This window comes from Hirundo rustica, chromosome 20 (genome assembly GCF_015227805.2).
Source record: "Hirundo rustica isolate bHirRus1 chromosome 20, bHirRus1.pri.v3, whole genome shotgun sequence".
NCBI lineage: Eukaryota > Metazoa > Chordata > Aves > Passeriformes > Hirundinidae > Hirundo > Hirundo rustica.
The window spans coordinates 10852608-10871901 of NC_053469.1; the positions used below are offsets into that span (position 1 = coordinate 10852608).

The 19294-nt window shown below is 58.7% G+C and overlaps 2 protein-coding genes across 5 annotated transcripts; one reads left to right on the top strand and one right to left on the bottom strand.

The window, feature by feature from the left end:
• Window positions 1–605: 605 nt before the first annotated feature.
• On the bottom strand, window positions 606–13071 carry FBXW5 (F-box and WD repeat domain containing 5). Of its 3 annotated transcripts, none has more exons than XM_040083488.1 (9): window positions 13059–13071; window positions 12610–12820; window positions 10131–10288; window positions 9363–9537; window positions 7983–8131; window positions 6208–6688; window positions 4171–4318; window positions 2915–3127; window positions 606–2443 (listed from the first exon to the last, which is right to left on the bottom strand). In XM_040083488.1, the coding sequence occupies exons 2-9, from the start codon at window positions 12797–12799 to the stop codon at window positions 2197–2199; spliced, it is 1761 nt and encodes a 586-aa protein (XP_039939422.1). In that variant the 5' UTR covers window positions 12800–12820; window positions 13059–13071; the 3' UTR covers window positions 606–2196. The 3 variants fall into 3 exon arrangements, with proteins under 3 accessions (XP_039939422.1, XP_039939420.1, XP_039939421.1); XM_040083486.2 differs by having other exon boundaries at window positions 13010–13063; XM_040083487.1 differs by lacking the exon at window positions 13059–13071 and adding an exon at window positions 13036–13054.
• A 470-nt stretch (window positions 13072–13541) lies between these two features.
• On the top strand, window positions 13542–19276 carry C8G (complement C8 gamma chain). 2 transcript variants are annotated; one of them, XM_058423124.1, is made up of 7 exons: window positions 13551–13691; window positions 14454–14593; window positions 15260–15330; window positions 15630–15737; window positions 16019–16120; window positions 16297–16335; window positions 16828–19276. In XM_058423124.1, exons 1-7 carry the CDS (start codon window positions 13551–13553, stop codon window positions 16839–16841), a joined length of 615 nt encoding a protein of 204 aa, XP_058279107.1. In that variant the 3' UTR covers window positions 16842–19276. The 2 variants fall into 2 exon arrangements, with proteins under 2 accessions (XP_039939549.2, XP_058279107.1); XM_040083615.2 differs by having other exon boundaries at window positions 13542–13691; window positions 16297–19276.
• Window positions 19277–19294: the final 18 nt, after the last annotated feature.

Consider the following 19294-nt stretch of genomic DNA (forward strand, 5'->3'; position numbering starts at 1 on the left):
GAGCTCCTCCAGAATAAGCTGCTTTTCCCTCGCTGCCTGCAGGATGCCTATTCCTGCCCCTCCCAAGCTGCAGCACCAACCTATGGAGGGACTAAACCCATGTGGGGGCAACAGCCTGCTGGCCTCCACTCACTGTGTGTGGAAGAGACAAGCACAAGAGATGACCAGGGGCACCTGACCCCTCTGGGAAGCTCCCAGCCCCCCTTCATACCACAGCATCTGCTGCACCAGGGAGATGCAAAGGGCAATGACAGGACTGTGGCATTGCAGCTCAGGAGGTCGCTGTGGCACAGGAATGCCAAACAGCACTGGAGGACTCTCTGCTTACCTGTTCCGTGCCTGTTAGTGCTTGGAATAACATAAATCCAAGAGGGAGCCAGCCCCCAGCTTGTCCTGGAGCCTGCAGTGTTCAGCCCTTGCTCAGCCCTTGCTGCCCTTCGGCCATCCCCTCCCTCTCTCCTTTTGCTCACAGCTCTCTAGCCACACTCTCCAGTTCCAGGGCCGGTAACCACAGGCTGGGCAGCAGCTCCTGCAGTGCCCCAGCCCTGTGACAGTCCTGGCCTCACCAGAGCAGTGCTCGGAAAAACAAGCTCACATTGCAGAGATGCTTTAGCAGAGTATTTATTCAATGCCAGAGTGAAGAGCAAAACTCAGTACAAACAACACCTCAGTGCCTTGCACGCTGCTGCACCGAGCCACGGGTGGAGAGTTCACAGTTGGGGGAGGAGGGAGAGGCTGTTCCTTCACTGTGTGACTGGACAGAGCAGGATGTGGAGCCTGTGTACACACACATGAAGGAACCCCTCATTTCATGACAGAAAACCTGAGTTAGGGGGTTTTGGATGAAGCTGGGGCACAGCAGGACACAGGTGCCAACCCTCCTGCTGCAGAGGTTGCTGAAGCCATCTGTGCCATTTTGACGGGAGCTGCCATCTCCATCAGGTCTATCAGCGACCCCAGACTGGGAGTGGCACAGGCACCTGCCCTGGGGCTTCCAGGCCAAAATGCCTCCCTCTGCAGCTCCTTCACAGCCCTGCTTCCAGGAGCGACAGCAGCTCCTCAGGGCCCCATCAGGCCAGGTCAAGATTAGAAGCTCAATTTTAGACTCTTGACATTTGGGTACCTGCTACAGGGAGAGAAGCTGAAGGGACAGACAGTGAACACCACTGAGTCTGTATGAACTGCAAGTGACTGTTCCCACTGCCTGTGGGGTCCTGGAGGAGCTGACCCCTTCCATGGTGGGTCAGCCCCAGGGACAGGGAGCTTATTCAGCTGTCACTGCAGGCAGGAGGGCTCCATCCCCATCACCTGCAGGTGAATGAATACCTGCAGCACCCATGGGTGCCTACCCTATTCACAGAGAACATACCAAGAACCTAAAGTGCCATGATTGGGTAGCATGGGCAGGAGGTAAGCTGTCCTCATGGGTACCCCAGAAATGGACAGCAGATCCCCCACAATAAATACGTTCCCGATCCATAGCTTATTGAAGTGCTACTCAAAGGAAGACAGAGGCAAAGCCAGCACCATGTGACCACCAGCCCTCCCCCCTCCCAAGTATGGAAACAGGCAATACCAGTACACAGACCCTGGGGCCAGTCAGGCTCCCAGCCCTGGCCCTGCTGCCCCCTTACTGCCCCCAGTCCCTGCTGCCCTCAAAGGCAGAGGTGCCATGGGGAGGAGGCACTTGACATTCCCCAGCAGCCAGACAAGTTGCCTGTGGAGCTCTGGGACAAACACACATTAATAAAATGCCAATATTAAGAGAGTCCTGCAGTCAGGCAGCGCAGCTGCACCACGGCTCCTGCCAAGCACTCTGCAGCTGGCAGCTCCCAGTGGGGCCAGCCATGTCCTCACCTCACACAGACCCACACTGGATGTGCCTCAGTGTCCCCTGAGCCCAGAGCTCGCCCAGAGAGCTATGCCCAAGTAGCAATGCTGGTGAGAAGCTGTGGGAGCCCACCCTGCAATGACCAGCTCAGCTGCTGCCTGACAGACCCACAGCAGGGCCCCAGCTCTTACATCCTGTCTGAAGCCAATGCTTCAAGGAGGAGGCGATTCCTGCTGCCAGGGCCTCTCCTGGCTCAGCCATAGGATTTGTGTGCCTAGAGCTCATCTCTGTGCAGGGCTCAGGGCTCTGTGAGCTCAGAAGGAGGTGCTGCAGTGAGGAAGCTGCAGGAGCAGATGTACCTGGGTTCAGCTTTTCTGGTTCATGAGCCAGGAGAAGAGCAGTTTCCTGGGCCGGGGCCTCCTGGCCTGCCGGATGCGCACAGCCCGTGGCGACCGCCACACCTTGATGGTGGTGTCATCACTGGCTGTCAGCAGCAGCTCCTGCTCCACAGGGCTGAATGCCACCGAGTTCACCACATTGTCATGCTGCAGCTTGGCCAAGCAGATGTTGTAGTGTCGGTCCCAGATGTAGCCGTGTCGATCCTCTGCCCCACTGGGACGGAAACAGTGGTCAGGGTGCCCCACTGGTTCCAGTGTCAGCCCAGCAGACACAACACCCTGCCCTTCCCACCCCCGTCCTTCTGCAGGGATAAGAGCAGAGGGTATCCAAGCCCCTGTCTCCATGAGCTTCATTCATCCTGCACAGGCAGCTCCCTCTAGGATCCAGGGCCCCTCAGCTCACCCTGCAGCACTTGGAGCGCCAAGAAGGGCATTTGCCACCTACCACCAAACCCACCACAGCCCCAGATTTACTCTTTCCTCAGGGATTTGCAGCAGAATATTTACAGCAGGACGAGGGCAGCCAACCTTTATCAGCGCTTTCCAAGTCAGTCCATCTGTTCTTTCCAATTCCATTCCCTGCTCTGCTTCCAACACACAGGAGTGTTCTGCTCACCCGGCCATCCCACAGCAACAGCCCCAGGCCTTTCCAGTTGCAGGAAGAGGATCCTGCCCACCCCCTCACCTTGCTACGAAGTCCCTGCTGACGTCCAAGAAGATGAAGAAGCACTCCTCGTTGGGTGTGTAGGCCCGGTGTGCACGCAGCGCTCGCTTCACCTCCTTCATGGTCTTCAGATCGAACACGTGCAGGTCAATCTCCTCAGCGATGGGAGGTGGCTGCATTGGATCCGAGATGACGCAGTCCCGTGGCCAGGCCCGGCTGTTCACGTACAGGTACCTTGGGGAGGGCAGGGATGGGTTACCTGCACTGCACCAGAGCTCACAGAGCCCCCTGGCACAGCAGGGCTGCAGCCCAGCTGACTGAAATTCAGGCTGAAACGGGGAACAGGCTGCTGGGACGCTCCTGGCCATGTCTGGAAAGGACCGCCACACCTAAAAGGGGTCAGGTCACAGCTCTCTAATCCCATTAAAACTCTCTTTAAGGATGGGGGTGTCTTCTGGGCAGCATGTGAAGGAGGACTCTGCGCCCCCTGCTCCATTCATGTGAGATGCCACCTGAGAGCTGCCTCCAGCTCTGGGAACCCAACACAAGAAGGATGTGGAGATGCTGGACTCCAGAAGAGGCCACTGAGATGATCCAAGGGCTGGAGCCTCTGCTCTGGAGCCAGACTGGGAGATCTGGGGGTGTTAAGTTTGGAGAAGAGAAGGATCCAAGGATATCTTAGAGTCCCTTCCAGTGCCTGAAGGGGCTCCAAAAGAGCTGGAAAGGAACCTGGGACAAAAGATGGAGGGACAGGGCAAGGGAGAATGGCTTCCAGCTGCCAGAGGGCAGGGAGAGATGGGATATGGGGAAGGAATTGTTCCCTTTGAGGGTGGTGAGGTCCTGGCACAGGTTGCCCAGAGAAGCTGTGACTGCGCCTGGATCCCTGGAAATGTTCAAAGCCAAATGGACAGAGCTTGGAGCAACCTGGGAGAGTGGAAGTTGTCCCTGTCCATGGTAGGAGGGTGGGCATTAGATAGTTTTTAAGCTACCTTCCAAAACAAACCATCCTAGGATTCTATGGATGATCTGCCTCAGGAACAAGACATATTGGTGTGGGCAGCTCCTCCACTCTCAGAAGGAGCCACCTTGTCCTGAGCTGGCTCAGGAACATACTCCTGCCACAGCTGGGGGTGATGCTCAGCAGTAACACACCATCAGCACCTGGATCAGCAGGCACCCAATCCATCCACCACAGTCACTTCATGTCCTGGTCACCCCACAGAGGCCATGGGCGGCTCTTGCCCACCCTGGCAGTTGCTGAAGCCCTCTGTGCTCACCGGTGGTCAGGGGAGAGGCCCATGCCGATGATGTGCCCGTGGATGTCGATGACATGATCCAGGGAGTCAAAGAACTCATCTGAGCGCCGTTCCTCCCCCAGCACCGGCCCTGCAGTTGTCATCTGATGGGGCAGGATCCTTTTAATCCCTGTGGGACAGAAAGCAAACGGAGGCACTTCCACAGGCTGCTGCCAGCAGGGCTGGGGGAGGTCCCAGCCCATACACAGCCTTCATCCTCAGCAGGTCCAGCCCAGCCCATCCCGTTGCCCCTCTGCAGGAATTGTCGTTAGTGATTTTTTGATTTGGGCTTTGATTTTAGCCCTCTCCTGCAGCCCAACAAGATACAGGTGACACCCCACTACAGCTCAAGTCCAAAGCCATTCCCAGTGTCTCTGCTCCTAAGCCTGGGACCTTTGGGACAGGACTGGTGTTCTTTCACCCCACTGGTGCTGCTCACCAGCATCTTCATCCTCACTTCCACAGCACCATGCTCCCCGTTCCAAACTCAGACACACGAGTCAGCAGGACAGGCTGCTCAACCTGGAACCAGCATGAGAAATGGGAATCAAGGATTTCAAGCTGGAGCAGCACTGCATAGAGTGGGAGGTGAGCACAGAGTGAGGTGCTTTGGGTCCTGTGGGCACAGAGCTGGTCCACAGGGCCAGTTCTGTGCACAAACCAAGGGAAAAACAACACTGCAGTGACTCATGGTGGGACAGGAATTGAGCCAGTGTCCAGCCCTTCAAGCAGCAGCCTGTACTGCAAGCGCTGGCTGCCAGCCAGGGAGTCACAGAGTTCAAAGGCATCACACAAATCCCTCAGTCCTGGGAGGCTGCAGAGGAATTCGGGAGCCCAGAGGCTCTGCCTTGGTGTGTGGCAGGTTGCAGTCTGCAAGGTGGCCTTGGCTCAGCCCAGCCCAGGGCTGAGTCACCATGGCTGCCTGCAAACCCAGCCCACAGGCAGGCGCATGGAGCAGAGCTCAATCAGTCCAAGTCATATTCCTAACTGAGGTGGCCAAAGACTAAGTTGCTTACAGCTCTGGAAACTGCCTTCCCCCACCTTACTGGGCTGTACTGGTGTAGGACTATGTCATGGGAAAGTCAGGAGAGCAAGGAAGCAAGGCTGTGCTTGCAGTGCGAGCAGTGAAAGGAACCGAAACAGTCTGGCTTCACAGCAGTCTTGTTTGGGAGCAGCTCCCTCCTCCTCCCACACTCCTGGTCCTTTCCACCTCTCTGCCAGCTTTAGGGTCTCAGGGAAACAGCCAGTCTACCTGCTCCTGCTCTCTGCTGAGGAGTTTCCCATGGGGTTTCCTGTAAATTCAGGCTCTGATAGACTTTTTGCCTTAACAGGAGTGTCCCAGGTGAGAGCAAGTGACATCTTAATACAGGACAAGACCACCAGCCACAACCTAGCACATGCTGCACCCAGAGCCCATTGTACCCCACTGGTACAACGGAGGAGGCTGCAACCTGCCCAGCATCGCTCACCACACAAACACTGCCTGGGGTAGTGAATAATCCCCCTGGAAACCTCCCCAGTTCCAAGTGTCTCACTGAGGCTGGACACCCATGTAAAGGTGATCCCAACCATGGCAGAGGGGAGGCAGGCAAGGGCCAAGGGCACTGCACAAGTGACTCACACATCAACACCTTGCTGCTCAGACCAGGCTTGACCTGATACCCTGTCTACTCCCATAAGAGAACAGGACCGAGGTGCCTCCACACACTCCTCTGGGGCAACAGTTGCCCTGCTCCTGCACCCACTGCTGCTCATGGCTGGTGTCCTCAACCAGAAGCTCCTTCTTGCTTTTCTGCTCAGCCTTGCCATGACTTTGGCCACAAAACAACCCTCAGGCAAGTAGAGGAGGTGGAACTCCCCTCACTGATGGGGCCTCTCAGAACCCAGAGCAAACTGCAGCTCACATCTCCCAAACAGGCAGCAGAGAGACCAGGTCTTTTCCCGACCCAAATCCCAAGCACAGCGGCAGCCCAGGCCCCCAGGGAGACCCAGCTGTGTCAGGCTCAGACCCAGCCTTACCTATCTGGTGCGGAGAGTAGGTGAGGCATCCTGTGGTGAAGATCAAGTACTTTGTCTTGCTGTTGCTGTCCGTGGGAAGCAGGTTTGGCTCGGGCGGTTTAGTTCTGTTGCGCACAAACAGCTCAGCCACCTTTGTCTCCAGCTCTGTCTCAGTCATGGCAGGCCTCATGCGGCCCTCCATGATATCATCAAAGAGCTGCTGCAGCCCGTGCTCTGCCGGCACACCCCCGGCATCCGGCAATTCCTGTACGGCTGGCTCCGGAGGCAGCTTGGGCTTGGCCTCTTCTTCCTCACTGTCACTGCCGAGATCAAAGACTGGGCAAGTGGAGGAAGCAGCCAGCTGCTCCTCGTAGTCCAGAAGCAGATCGGGGGAATCATACCGGCTGCAGTCAGCCACCATCACAGTCCGGATGGTGCTAGCATTCAGGTTCTGGATTTTGAACAGTCTCTTCACTACATTCACATTCTCAGACTCAATGCCCTGCAAGCAGAGGGGAGAAGTGAGCAGGAACCACAGTTCAAGCCAAGACCTGAGCTAGTGCGGGGATACCAGCCCCCACAGATCCCTTCACAGTATGTGTGAGGCATTGACACAAGAACGCGCCCCGGGCTTTCCAGCCCTACTGAGCTCCTTCCTACTCTGGATGGAGACAGAGCAAGAGAAAACGTTCCTGCAGGCAGGCAGCAGGGGAGCGAGGAAGCACAGCAGCTGGGAAGCCCTGCTGCCCCCTACCCTGAGGTCATCAGCTGGTGCTACCTGGTGCTTTACAGTGCAGGGCCAGGAGCTAGACTTGATCTTTGTGGGTCCCTTCCACCTCTACATTCTAAAGGATTTCAGCAACAGACCTCTGTGATAAGCACGAAGTGGGATCCTTCTGGCCCACAGCAGCATTGACAGAGAACCCCTGTGCTCCTGGAGTGTGCTTGTACCCCTCAGCAGGGGCAGCTTGGTATCTGCTCCAGACACACAGAGCAGGTCCCTCTCTGCCTCAATGTTCCCAGCCTGCAGCTGTACTCCCACACCCCTGTTATAGGCAAGGTCCTTCCTGGCCTCTCAGGGATGGAAGGGGTAATGCTGGGGTAATGCCTCAGTGTAGCACAGAGATGTGGCTGTGGGAAGGGTCTCTGCTACCAGAGCATTTTACCTGGGGTCAGCATCTTGTTAAAATCACAAAACATGGGGATGTGCAGGTATGACACTGAAACAGAGGCAAAACATGGGGAAAACAACTGAGCAGCCCAAGTGCCAGGGCGTGAATGAGCAATTTGAGGCCAGCACACTTGGCTCTCCAAGTCTCACCATGGAATCAGAGACAGCAGCTGGCCCAAGAAATCTCAGCAAGGGCAGGCAGGGCTGAGCTCAGCCTCCAGCTCCCAGGAACACCCTGAGCTACCAAGTGGGAGAAGGGCCGTTGCTGGGACACATGCCACACTACAGCGGTCCCAGGCCCAGTTTCAGACTACCAAGCACCTCAGCAGCCCTGCTGTTGGGCAATACACGCTGTGGAGCACTGCAGCCAACTCCTCAGCCCAATTAATATGGCAAAAGTTAATGAGATCTGAGGGCAGAGTTAGAATATTGTAGTGGGTACCACAACACCAAGCGTGGAGAAACCTCATGCAAGGGTTGCCTCAAGCTCAGGATCCTAAGGGCAAGTCAGAGGAGACAAACAGGGAGGACAGGAGGATTGAGCCATCCTTCCCTGGAGCCTTCCCTCCCCCAGCAGCCAGCAGGAAGCTGCACTGCCTGTCAAGCTGGAAGGAAGGCAGCTCACCTGGAAAGCATTGTTCAGCCACAGCACTGAGCAGGAGGTTATGCGCCCAATCCGATGCAGATTGCCTGATATCAAGTTGGTTTCATTCAGCCAGCACCCAAACACATCATAGGGCTTATTCCTCACCCTGGAAAGCAGCGTGAAGTTCTCTGGAAAGGAAACATGAAGCAATGACATCCAGCAAGAGCCCTGGAGAAAGCATGTGGGACAGGGGAAGTGGATCCAGGTCTCTGTAGGAGAGGCCAACCCCCATCCAGCTCCCAGCCACTGCTACAGAGACAGATTATTTTTCTTTTCTCCAGAGATGTGTGATGATACCTTGCACAAAGGAAACCAAAATAACAGGGCAGTGCACAGAGCCAGAGCAATCCAACTTCCCACCCTTTCCCTGAGCAGGGCCCAGAGCAGGCCCTGGGGACAGGAATGAGTTAAACACACACAGAAATTCCCTCCCACCACTGGGGCCTCTCCAGCCAAGGCAGCTGTGCACTCCTGATTCCTGCTACACTCCTGATTGCTGGTACTGTGGGACTCTGCACAAAGATGGTGAGATAACACAGTGGGGATAAGCCTCATACACAGAGCTGCAGCAGAAGTGAAAGAGGCTCAGGTGACAACACCTCAGAAAGCCCTGTGAGACCTAAGGGTGAGACTAGGGTCACAAAGGTGATCTGAGGGTTGGATCCAGCCACTCTCCTCTGGAGATGGGCTGAGAGAGCTGGGTGTGTCCAGCCTGGAGAAGAGAAGGCTCTGGGAAGACCTTGGAGCCCCTTCCAGGGCCTAAAGGGGCTCCAGGAGGGTTGGAGAGAACCTGGGAAAAGGGATGGAGGGACAGGACAATGGAGAATGGCTTCCCACTGTCAGAGGGCAGGGACAGATGGGATAGTGCAGGGAAATTGTTTCCTGTGATGGTGGGGAGGCCTTGGCACAGGTTGCCCAGAGAAGCTGTGGTTACCCCTGGATCCCTGGAAGTGTCCCAGGCCAACCTGGATGAGGCTTAGAGCACCTTGGGAGACTGGAAAGTGTCCCTGCCCATGGCAGGGGTTGGAATGAGAAACCCAGCCCAAACCATTCTGGGTTTTTGAGGCTCTGTGGTAAGCACCACATATGCCAGAGGCAGGCGATTCAAGATGAGTGATGTGGATAACCCTTGCCCAGACTGGAACTTAGAAAAGAAGTGAGGCTAAATACACTCTGCCATGAGGTGCTGCTGTAGTGACCCAAACAGAGTTAAGGCTGTCTGCGAGGTCTCCCCTCTAGAACTGTGATTGGAACCCCTTAGCTCAGTAGTCAGGACAAGCTGAGGCAAGGCCACTGCACATCCAAAGAAGGAGGGAACCCCCTCACCCAGCACTCATATGCCCCAGGGAAGCCCCTTACCCATGCTGATCACAGCAATCTCCCCTGAGGAGGAGTTATGAGGCCCCACAAAGACACCAGATACCAGCAGGAGGGAGTCATCAGAATTGAACTGGGAGAACTGGGTGTAGCTCCAGTTGTATGGCCTCATGTTGGAGCTGTGCTGCAGGGAGATGTCCAGCTCATTGCTCCAGATCTACAGAGAGATGAACAGTCAGGAAGCTGCTGATAAGCCTGAGAGTGATTCTGCTAGTACTCACTGGGACATGAAAAACAAACAGCATCAGAAACTCCATTTAACTGCCTCCCACTCACCATATCCCTGCCCATTCCCCTGACATGGAGAGGGGCTAAATGGAGAACTCCTGCTCCACTGGCCAGAGGATAGGGTGTTCAGGCAGTGAATAGTGCTGGGTTTCCAGCATGTTCAGACAGATTCCTCCCAGGACAACCACCCAGGCAAGACATGAACCACTGCAGTGGATCATTATCTCCCCAGCCTTTGTCAGACCCAGGGCACAACAGGGCACTGATCTGCTCCTAGAAAGCAAAGCACCTCGGCCACCTCCACACACATTCAGGCTGGAGCTGGAATCCACAGCCCTCAAGGCTACATTTGCAAAAGTCATTAGTTCTATGGCTTAGAAGACAGCTCAGCACCCGCAGGAACCAGCACAAGTCCAGGGACATCTGGTGAAACCTCTCTACAGACTTCCCAAAGGCTGCTCTCAGGGCTAAGCCCCACTGGACCAAGGCTGCAAGGGCTGGGCAGGGCACCTACCACTTTACCTTGACCGTGCAGTCTTTGGAGCATGATGCAAACAAGCAGCCAGAGTGGGAGAAGCTCAGGTGCAAAACTTGGTCATTATGCTCCTTCAGGGCCTGCACCTCCACACAAGGGATGGTGTCGTAGAGCCTCTGGAACTCATCATACCAGGAGACAGCACCTGCAGCACAGAGCAGGGATATGAGACAGGAGTGTGAGTGGAGGCAAGCAGAGCTAGGCTAAACATGACATCAGGCTTTAATAAACCAATCCTGGCTCCTGCAAGCAAGGCCAGGAGCTCTGCTGGGGCACCAGCTCTGGGCTGCAGCTCAGCTACCAGCCCTCAGCATTTTCCTCAGCAGCTTCCCTACTACCACACAACCACCCCCCCCCTCCCCTTTCTTCCAGTACACACACAGCTCCACACCACACCTCTGCCTTCCAAACCAGCACAACCCATGCTGGAACAGCCCGGGTAGAGGCTCTGGCTGTCAGACCAAAACCTTGATCAGGACAAAACAGTCTTGAGAAGGAACACATGCTCCAACACAACTGAATCAACCAGGTGGGACAAGAGGGAAGCTGGGAAACTGCTCCTCACTGTACCCAGCCCTGCATTGATTATCTCTGTCTTGTCTAACACAGAATTAAGATGGTTCCAAAAAGGTTCTGGGACCCGGAAAAAAACATCTCCATGAGGTAAGAGACTTGAAAAAATGCAAGATGAACAGAAGCTGGGCACACTCACTGAGTCTTACTGATGGGCAATAAAAGACAAATAAAGAAGATTTTTAATGAAGGGCCCAGCCAAGCAGCCTACAGACTTCTTGTAGCTGCAAATCCCAGAGAAGCAAAGAGGCTTAGACACGTATATGGATAAGGGCCAACTTTCCTAGTGACACTGAACAGGACTGAAGGATTTTTTGGAACACACTGCAGCCCAGGAGGCACCTGTTCCTGCAGACAGGGACCAGCTTGCTGCCAGCACATCCCACTGCTGCTCGAGGCTGGGCACTTCAGCCCCTCTGAACCTCCTGGTCCCAGCCTATCCATCTGGGAAAAGCCTGAGCAGGCCCCATTTGGCCAAGTAAACCCAACATTTCACCTAACAGACCTATTGGATACCATTCCTCTAACCATGGGGCTGCCCAGGGCAGCCAGGCTGGCAGAGGTATTCTCCAAGCTCATGCTCCAGCCCCTGCCCACACCTGCCAGCTTCCCTGTCCTGCTGCCTTATGCGGGGTGCCCACAGCTCCAGCAGCCAAGGAAGTGCCCGAATACGTTACGGAGCTACACCAGCTGCTTGATCCTAATTAGTGCTCAAGAACAGGGCTGGCAGCTGAGTGGCAGCAGCTCCAGGAAACTAGGAGGGAACGAGCCTGTTCAAAAGGCTCCAGAAAAACCTCTAAAGAGAACATCCTCAGCCCCATGGAGCTCCCAGGGTCTGCAAGAGCAAAGTCACACAGCCTGGAGGAATCCCATCGACATCCACCTCTTCCCAGAGTGCTTCTGCAGTGGTGTTCCTGCTGCAAGATCAGCTCCCAGGCACTGGGACTTGGCATTTCTTCCTGCCCTTCTGTAGCCACTGCAACTCACAACCCAAGATCCAATTCCCTCAGCCACAGCTGGGGCCCCCCAGCACAGCCCTCCCATGCCCTGCAACGCACTGGGAATGGACTGCTTGGAGAGAAAACCCCTGGGCAGCAAAGGCTCCTGCTGCCAGGTCCCAGCTAGTGTGACAGAGCTGGGTCATCCTTCCAGACTGCACCAAACTGCTTCCAGCACTGGATGCTCAACAGGGAGCAGAGCTCTGATCACACAACTGCCATCCCCAAGCCTTCTGACAGCTTGGCCAGGGGCAGCCCCGCTAGGCTCTGTCAGCTCCTGCTGTGAGCCCAGATCAAGTCCAACCTGCCCTGGTGCTGTGGGGCAGCTGCTGACTAAGCATATGTCCCCAGTGCTGTCACAGGGCCACACATCCCCAGACAGGCACCGGCATCCCTGCACAGCCTGGTCCCTGGGATCCTTGGAGCAGCCAATGGTGCTGGTGGCAGTGCCTGCTCTAGTGGGAGAAAAGACAGAGACACACCAGAGGAGCTGCCAAGTCCCAGAAAAACCAAGCCAGCAGTGATTCCACAGGTCCCACAAAGGCTGGGATGCAGCAGCATGTGGTGACTCACTGCAACTCCCGGGATCTCCCTGGGTAACAGCTACAGAGAGCACCTGCCTAGAGAGCTCGAAAACTTCCTTTCTGTGAAAGAAAGGAGACGCAAAGCATTTCCAGCCCTTTCACCCTCGTTTCCGAAGGGTCTAAGCAGACCCAGAGCCATTCCCATGCACATCTCAGTCCATGATGCTGTGACACAGCTGAGGCGACGCGGTTCAGGTGTTCCACCGCCCCGACAGCGGCGTGTAGAGGGCAGAGCGAGGGCAGCGCAGTCTCCATCCGGGACTCACAGCAGATGCCGCCCCCCCGGATCAGCCCCTCGCCCCGGAGCGCACCTGGGTGCCGCGGCACATCCCGGGACACGCGGTAGTAGCGGTAGAAAAGCTCCTTCCACAGGAATTCGTCGCGGGCCACGGCGCGCCACTGCTGGCAGACGAGCCCCACCGAGAGCACGTCGGCGTGGTCCAAATACAGAAAGATCTCGAACAGGACGGTGTCTGGGAGCCGGGGGCAACCCGCGTCCATCGTGTCATTCTGCTGCCGCGCCTGGAACCGAGCGGGGTGCTGGTGTCAGGCCCGGGCCGGGAACCCGCACCCGCCGAGGGCCCGCGGCCCCCCCGAGCCTTGCCCGCTCCCTTCGTGACGTGCCCGGTGCCCCCCGTGGCCAGCGTTCCCCCCGTGCCGTGCCCGGTTTCCACGGCGTCCCCCATGGCCGGTGTTCCCCCCGTTCCGTGCCTGGCGTCCCCGCTGTCCCCCCGCACCCCGGCGCCTCCGCCGCCCCCACCCCGCCGCGCCACTTCCGGCCGGCGCTCCCGGCGCTCCCCCGCCGGCCAATCACCGGCCGCGTCCGGCCGCAGCCCCGACGGCTCGAGCACAGAGCTCCCCGCAGCGTGCCAGGCGCAGCGAGTCGAGCGCGGCGCGATCGCTCACGCGCGCCCCTGCGGCGGCAGCAGCGCCCCGCCCCGCCCCGCCCGGTCCGACCGCGCCCGTCACGGCCGGCACTCACGTGACCGCGCCCTCATCTGACACGCCACGCCCCGTTAGGCCACGCCCCGTTCCCCAGCCGGCCCCGCCCACGCGGGACCCTCCCGCCTCGGCTCCTCCTCAAGCCCCGGCGCTGTCCGGGCCCGCTCACTGGGCTCCAGCCCGGCCCGGCGATGACCCCGGCGATGACCCCGGCGTTGACCCCGTCCAGCCGCTACGAGGTCTCCTGGCTCCTGGCCGTGCCCGCCTGGCCCCGCCGCTTCCGGGCAGCGCGGGCCTCGCACACTGGCACATGGCGGCCCTGCACACCCTCCTGCTCCTTGGGCTGCTCCTTACGGCGCGGGGGCAGAGGGCGGCGCACAGACGGCGGCCGCCCCCTCCCCAGAATGCGCTGGAGAAGGTGGCGGCTCAGGAGGGGCTCAGCCTCCACCAGGTGAGGGGTTGGGCTGAGGGGTCTGTGGGCATCCGCTGACCCCGCACTTGGGTGGGCTGCAGGGAACCATGGTGGCTCCTGTTCCCCTGCAGGGCTGATACCCCCAGACCCAGCTTTGCAGCCCTACCTTCTGTATCCCCGTCCAGACCTAATCCCCTGTGCCCTTCCCCCCAGGCCCACCCTTGCAGCCCGTCCCGTGTCCCCCTCCAGAGCTGACCCCCACTGTCCTCCCCAGACTCAACCTCCCAGTCCATCTCCGAGCCCGAGCCCCTCGGTGCCGCCCGCTCGCAGCCCAGCTCAGCCCCAGCACTGCCCACAGAGCTGCCCACAGAGCAGGCATAGGGGCCAGAGCCTCACAGGGACCCTTGTCCTCACCCATCTGGAGCTGCCGCAGGGCCGGTGCAGCCACCCTCTGGGGCTTGGGCTGAGCTCGGGGCTCTGCTGATGGGACCAAGCTGGGGCTGCAGCATAAAGTGATGTCCAGCACACACTCAGTGTGGCATTGGGGTGCCTGTAGTGCTGTTGGCAGTGTGAGCCATGGACAGGTGCCTTGGACATCCCCTATACACGCCCAGCCTGTTCCCATGTCAGGCTCTTCCCTGCCATCCCATCTGCCAGCACCTGAGGGGCAGTTGTGCCCTGTGGGCACCCCAAGGGATAGGGTGTGGGCAGAGGTGCCAAGTGAGGGGAAGGAGGGTGGTTGAGTGGTGGCACCCCAGGCTGGTGGCCACCTGTAGATGGTGCCACTCCTGTGCCATGCAGCTCTCAGGGAAGTGGTTCCTGGTGGGTATGGCCTCCCGCTGCAGCTACCTGGCAGAGCACAGCCACCAGCTGGAGGCCACAATGATGACAGTGACCATCCTGGATGGGGAGAGCCTGGTCATCAGCACCTTCAGGAAGCTGTGAGTGATGCCGGGCACAGGGGCTACGGGCAGGGACGGGGATGCTGCAGGCAGGTCAGAACAGGACTGGTGCCCTGGGATGGGGACTCTGACAGCAAGTCGGAGCAGTGCCAGTGTCCTGGCCACAGGCTCCAAAGAGAACAGAGCTGTCCCAGAGCCAAGTGTGGGTGGGATACCCTCCAGGGAGTTTTGTAGTAGAAGCCCTGGCCACAAAGGGCACCCTGCCACCTGCATGGCCACTAGCCCAGGCTGGGCTGGGCACGCCCCGGCTGCTCAGTGTGAAGACAACCAAGCTGGAGAAGCTGAGACGTGGTGGCTCCATGGCTGCCCAGCCCAGGACTGGCTCTTGGGGCTATCCCAGGGACAGCATGTCTGAGGATGGTGACTTTCAGCACACCTGTGAGCACTTCCCCCAGCTGGTGTGGGCCCTGAGCTCCTGACCAGGCTCAGCACTGTAGGGAGATGGCAGGGATTCCTTGGGCTCAGCAGATTTTGGGCCCAGCATCTCTCACAATGTCTGCTTGGTATTCTGGGACATCTTTCCATGGGGAGAAAACAAAGTCCCAGGGAAACAGACAGTGTATGTGCCTGGGTGGGCAGGGACCCAGGAAGATCTTCCACAGCCTGTACTGACAATCTCCTTCTCCTCACGCCACGCACATGCAGGGACAGGATGTGCTGGGAAATCAGGCAGCACTACCTTCCTGCCCAGGCCACTGGACGCTTCCTGCTGAAGGGTGAGGGAAACTGCTCTGGGGTGGCGGGAGGCTGCTGGAGCCCCCCAGTCCTGCTGTCAGCAGGGTTTTGGTACCAATGTCCCTCTTCCTGGTGCACTCCCAGTATTTTACGTCTTGGGTCCCTAAGCGTTGGATACCAACATGGGTGACGCCATGGGCTGGTGCCTGTGGATGCACCACTCTGGCCCTGATTTTCACCCCTTGTACACCCGCCTTGTGGTGAAATGAAGCCCCTGGACAATGCTGAGGCTAACCAGAATTGACTAGGACTAACTGGGCTATCCTCTCATCCTTCCCAGGCCATAGGAAAAGCAGCAAGGTAGATGTGGTGGTGGGTGAGGCTGACCCCAGCAGCTTTGTCATCCTCTACTACCAGAAGGGCCGCAACGTCTCTGTTAAGCTCTATGGTAGGTTGGGGCTCGGGGCTCATGGCAGGTGAAGGACTAGGGTGGAAAACCTGTGCTGGACTCAGGAGAGGCCAGCTGAAGCCTTAGAGGACCTAACATGGGAATGGGGTTCACTCCCACCTGAGAATTGTCCGCAGATGCTGCAGGGGAGCGGGTAAGGGAGCAACTGGGAACCCACTTCTCTGAGCTGAAAGCCCCCTGGGCCTTGAGCATTGTGCAGGGGGCTTCTGACCAGGGCCAGGTAGGGCCTGAGGCCACTGATGGTGTCTTCCTGTGTGCAGGACGGACCAGCCTAGTCAGTGACGCTGTCGTGGACAAGTTCGAGCGGCACATCAGGGCTGTGGGTCTGAGTGAGGATGTGACCTACTACTTCCCTACCTACGGTGGGTGGCACACTTTCCTCAGGGAGATCCCTGTGGGTTCTGTCTTGATTCTCCTGCCACCCCAGGGACAAAGATGAAAGGATGGGGCTGTGCCCTGTAATGTCCTGGTGGTGCAGGGGCTGGAGAGTGCCAGGTCCCAGACAAGATGATCTCCTCCTGGGCTCTGTCTCTTGCAGGGTTTTGTGACTCTGCCGATGAGTTTCACGTCCTCGATGGTGAGTTGATGTGCTGGGTGCCCCCATGTGCCAGGTTTGGTCCCGCACTGGGCACCGGTTGGGTGGTGGGCTGGGCACACTGGGCCAGATCCACGCTGCACCATGGCTGTGTGGTCCTGCCCCAGGAGTGTGGGTAGGGCTGGTCTGGCAGAGGAGAGGCCATGACAGACCATTCCCCAGAACAGAGTTTGTGCCGTTGTGTGGCAAACCATCACTCAGGATGGGCATCAGGTACATCCTGGCAAAGCAAACCCCACTCACCCCCCAACATGGGTCAGACTGGGCTTGATGGATCTATATTGGTGTTTCCAGGGGTGAGGGCTGGTTTGGGATGAGATGTCCTGGCACAGGGGCACCCTGGGATGAGGGCTGGAGTCCTTGGGGACAGCTCCACCACTTGTCATTGGTGCTTGGGGAGGCAGAGGTAGGTCTCCAGCCTTGGTGCTGGGCTTGGACACCCCCCCAGCCCCTCAGCACTTCTCTTCCTTCCAGAAACGAAGCTGTAGGCGCAGATAGAGCTGCCAGGGGGGTCCCAGAGCTCAGCCCTCACCTCACCCAGCTGCCCATGGCCACACAGATCTCAACCACGCTTTTCATCAGCTCCCACTGCTGCTCCACAGTTCTGGAACCAGTCCTGGGGCTCCTCAGCTCCTCCAGCTGTGCTGGCAGCTGTGCCTGTCCTTGTCTTGTGCCCCTCAGCTTGTGTCCCTGCTCTGCTCTGTGCCCCATTCTCCTGCAGCAGCCAGCAACACCCCAATAAATGCCTCAGAGAAGAGCCTGTGTACAGGCCCATCACCTCTTCGTCTGCTCCAGCCAGGCCAGCACTGCCTCCACCACGGGCTGACAGTGCCTTGGACACTGCCCCTGGCTGGGGGATGTTGGGGGGCTGTGCAGCCCTCTGCCATCTCTGTGAGCCTTCCCCAGCCATGGGAAAGTGGGGCAGAATTGTGGTGGTTCCTGTGATGTGGTGCCTGTGGTCCAGCTGGCAGGGGCAAAGGAGGACCCGGCACTGAGGGGACCAGCACCATGCCTGGGGCCACAGGGAGCATAGACTGTGGGGCACTGGGGAGAGCACAGCGTTTGCCTTTTCCCCCAAGAAGCTGGGAGATCACTCAGGGACCCCAGGGGAGGAAATCTTAGTCCCACAATCCTGCTTCCCATCCCCAGGGCTGGGAAACACCCCCTTCCCCTACCGCAGCCCTGCAGAGTTTGTTCTTCGAGGGGCTGATGTCTGCACTGGGCTCCTGCCCGCACAGCCAGCACCTCTCAGAGAGAGAGGCAGGGTCTGCACGGTCTTCCAGTAGGGGTGACCCCCAGGGTTAATGCTGCAGCCCATCATCGGGCCCCTCCTTCCTGTGTGTGGAGCCTCTCCGAGGCTGTCCTGCCACGCATCGCAGGCAAGCGGTACCCGTTGCCCGTGGCTTCAGGAGAGGACAGGGACCAGCCCGGCGGCAGGCAGGTGCGGGGCCCCGTCCCCCCCTCCCGCAGCCCCCGGGGCGGGGAGCAGCCCTCTGTCCCCAGCGCCGGCATTTTGCAATCCGAGCGGGAACTGGTAACACATGTTGTTTATCCGAGAATTATGTAAGGGAAGCCGCGTGATGTGCCCGCAGCCAGCCCCTGTTCCCACCACCCACGTGCGGGGTGGCCGTGTACAGCTCCCGAGCCTGCCAGAGCCGGGCCGTGGTGGATGCAGCTCATTCTACCTGCACCCCGAAGTAGCTGCACTGGGCAGGGAGATGAGGAAGAAAGGGGAGAGCCCCGGGGAGCTGGGCTGGTCCCCAAGGATTCCCCACACCCTTCATCCCGGCTCAGCCCATCTGTCAGGGTTAAACCATTTTTGAGTGCAAACACCCAGGTGATGCCCAAGGGTCTGTGTCCAGCTGCTGCGGGGACCCACAGCTCAGACACCCCGTCCTGCCCCTAGCCCTGCTTCTTTCTGCCCCTTGCCACCGTTGGTGTCCCCTTATGCCCCCAAGTGCTCCCATACTCTTGAGTTTGCACCACCTTTGCCACTCAGGTCCTAGGGCTGGCTCCCAGCTTTGCTACCCCCAGGAGAGATGCCCCCACCTGGGCATCCATTGGGCACCCCCTCCTGGCACCTGGGCAGCAGGGGGAAGTTTCTGTTCCTGCCTCAGTGCCAGGTGGACAGTGACACCCCGGGTGCTCCCTGCCTCTGCCTAATGGAGAGAGGTCCCCCCTGCACCCTGAGGGTGACCTCCGGGGGAGACTGAGCCCCAGCCCAGCATGCAGGGCCCCAGCCAGGCTCTCATGATGGCCAGTCCTGCCTGGCTCAGCTTTTGTTTTGTTTTCTTAAATCCGCGGGGCCGGGCAGGGCGGCCTCGCAGCGGGGCGCAGGGAAGGGAATGTGCAGGGAGGGGCTGCCAGGGGAAAACCAGCTGTTCTGAAAACATCCTCCTTACATAAAGCACCTTGGCAGGGCTGTGCCGCGGGGCTGGGGCTATGGCCAGCCCTGCCCAAACCCTGCCAGACCCCTGGGCGTTGCTGCTGGTACCCAGCATACCTCACCCTGCCCCCCAGATTGAGGGGGGGCACCTTAGTACCCACCGGTGACCTCAAATCAAGGGGGAGGGAGTCTCCAGCCCCTCTTGGAAAAGGGTGCAGGGTGGTTGGGCAGGTGGGAAGTCAAGTTCTGTGGTGCATCTGGCTGCATGCTGGTCCCAAGGGAGCTGAGCATGGGGCTCCTCAGCTCACCAGTGGGACGCACCCCGAGAGCGCTGGGGCCGGTAGAGATACTTCCTTGGATGATGCAGAGACAAAGTCAAGGCACAGCAGGGTGTCCCACAGGAGCACATGCAGGTGTCAAGTCCCGTGGGTTGGGACCTGGCAGGCACTGGACATTTCCTCCATCTCACTGGAGCCTCACTCTGGGTCCGAGTGAGGCCCCCCTGTGTGGATGGGGCAGCGTTGGCCCCTCTCCGTGGTCTGCTCCCCGCCCAGC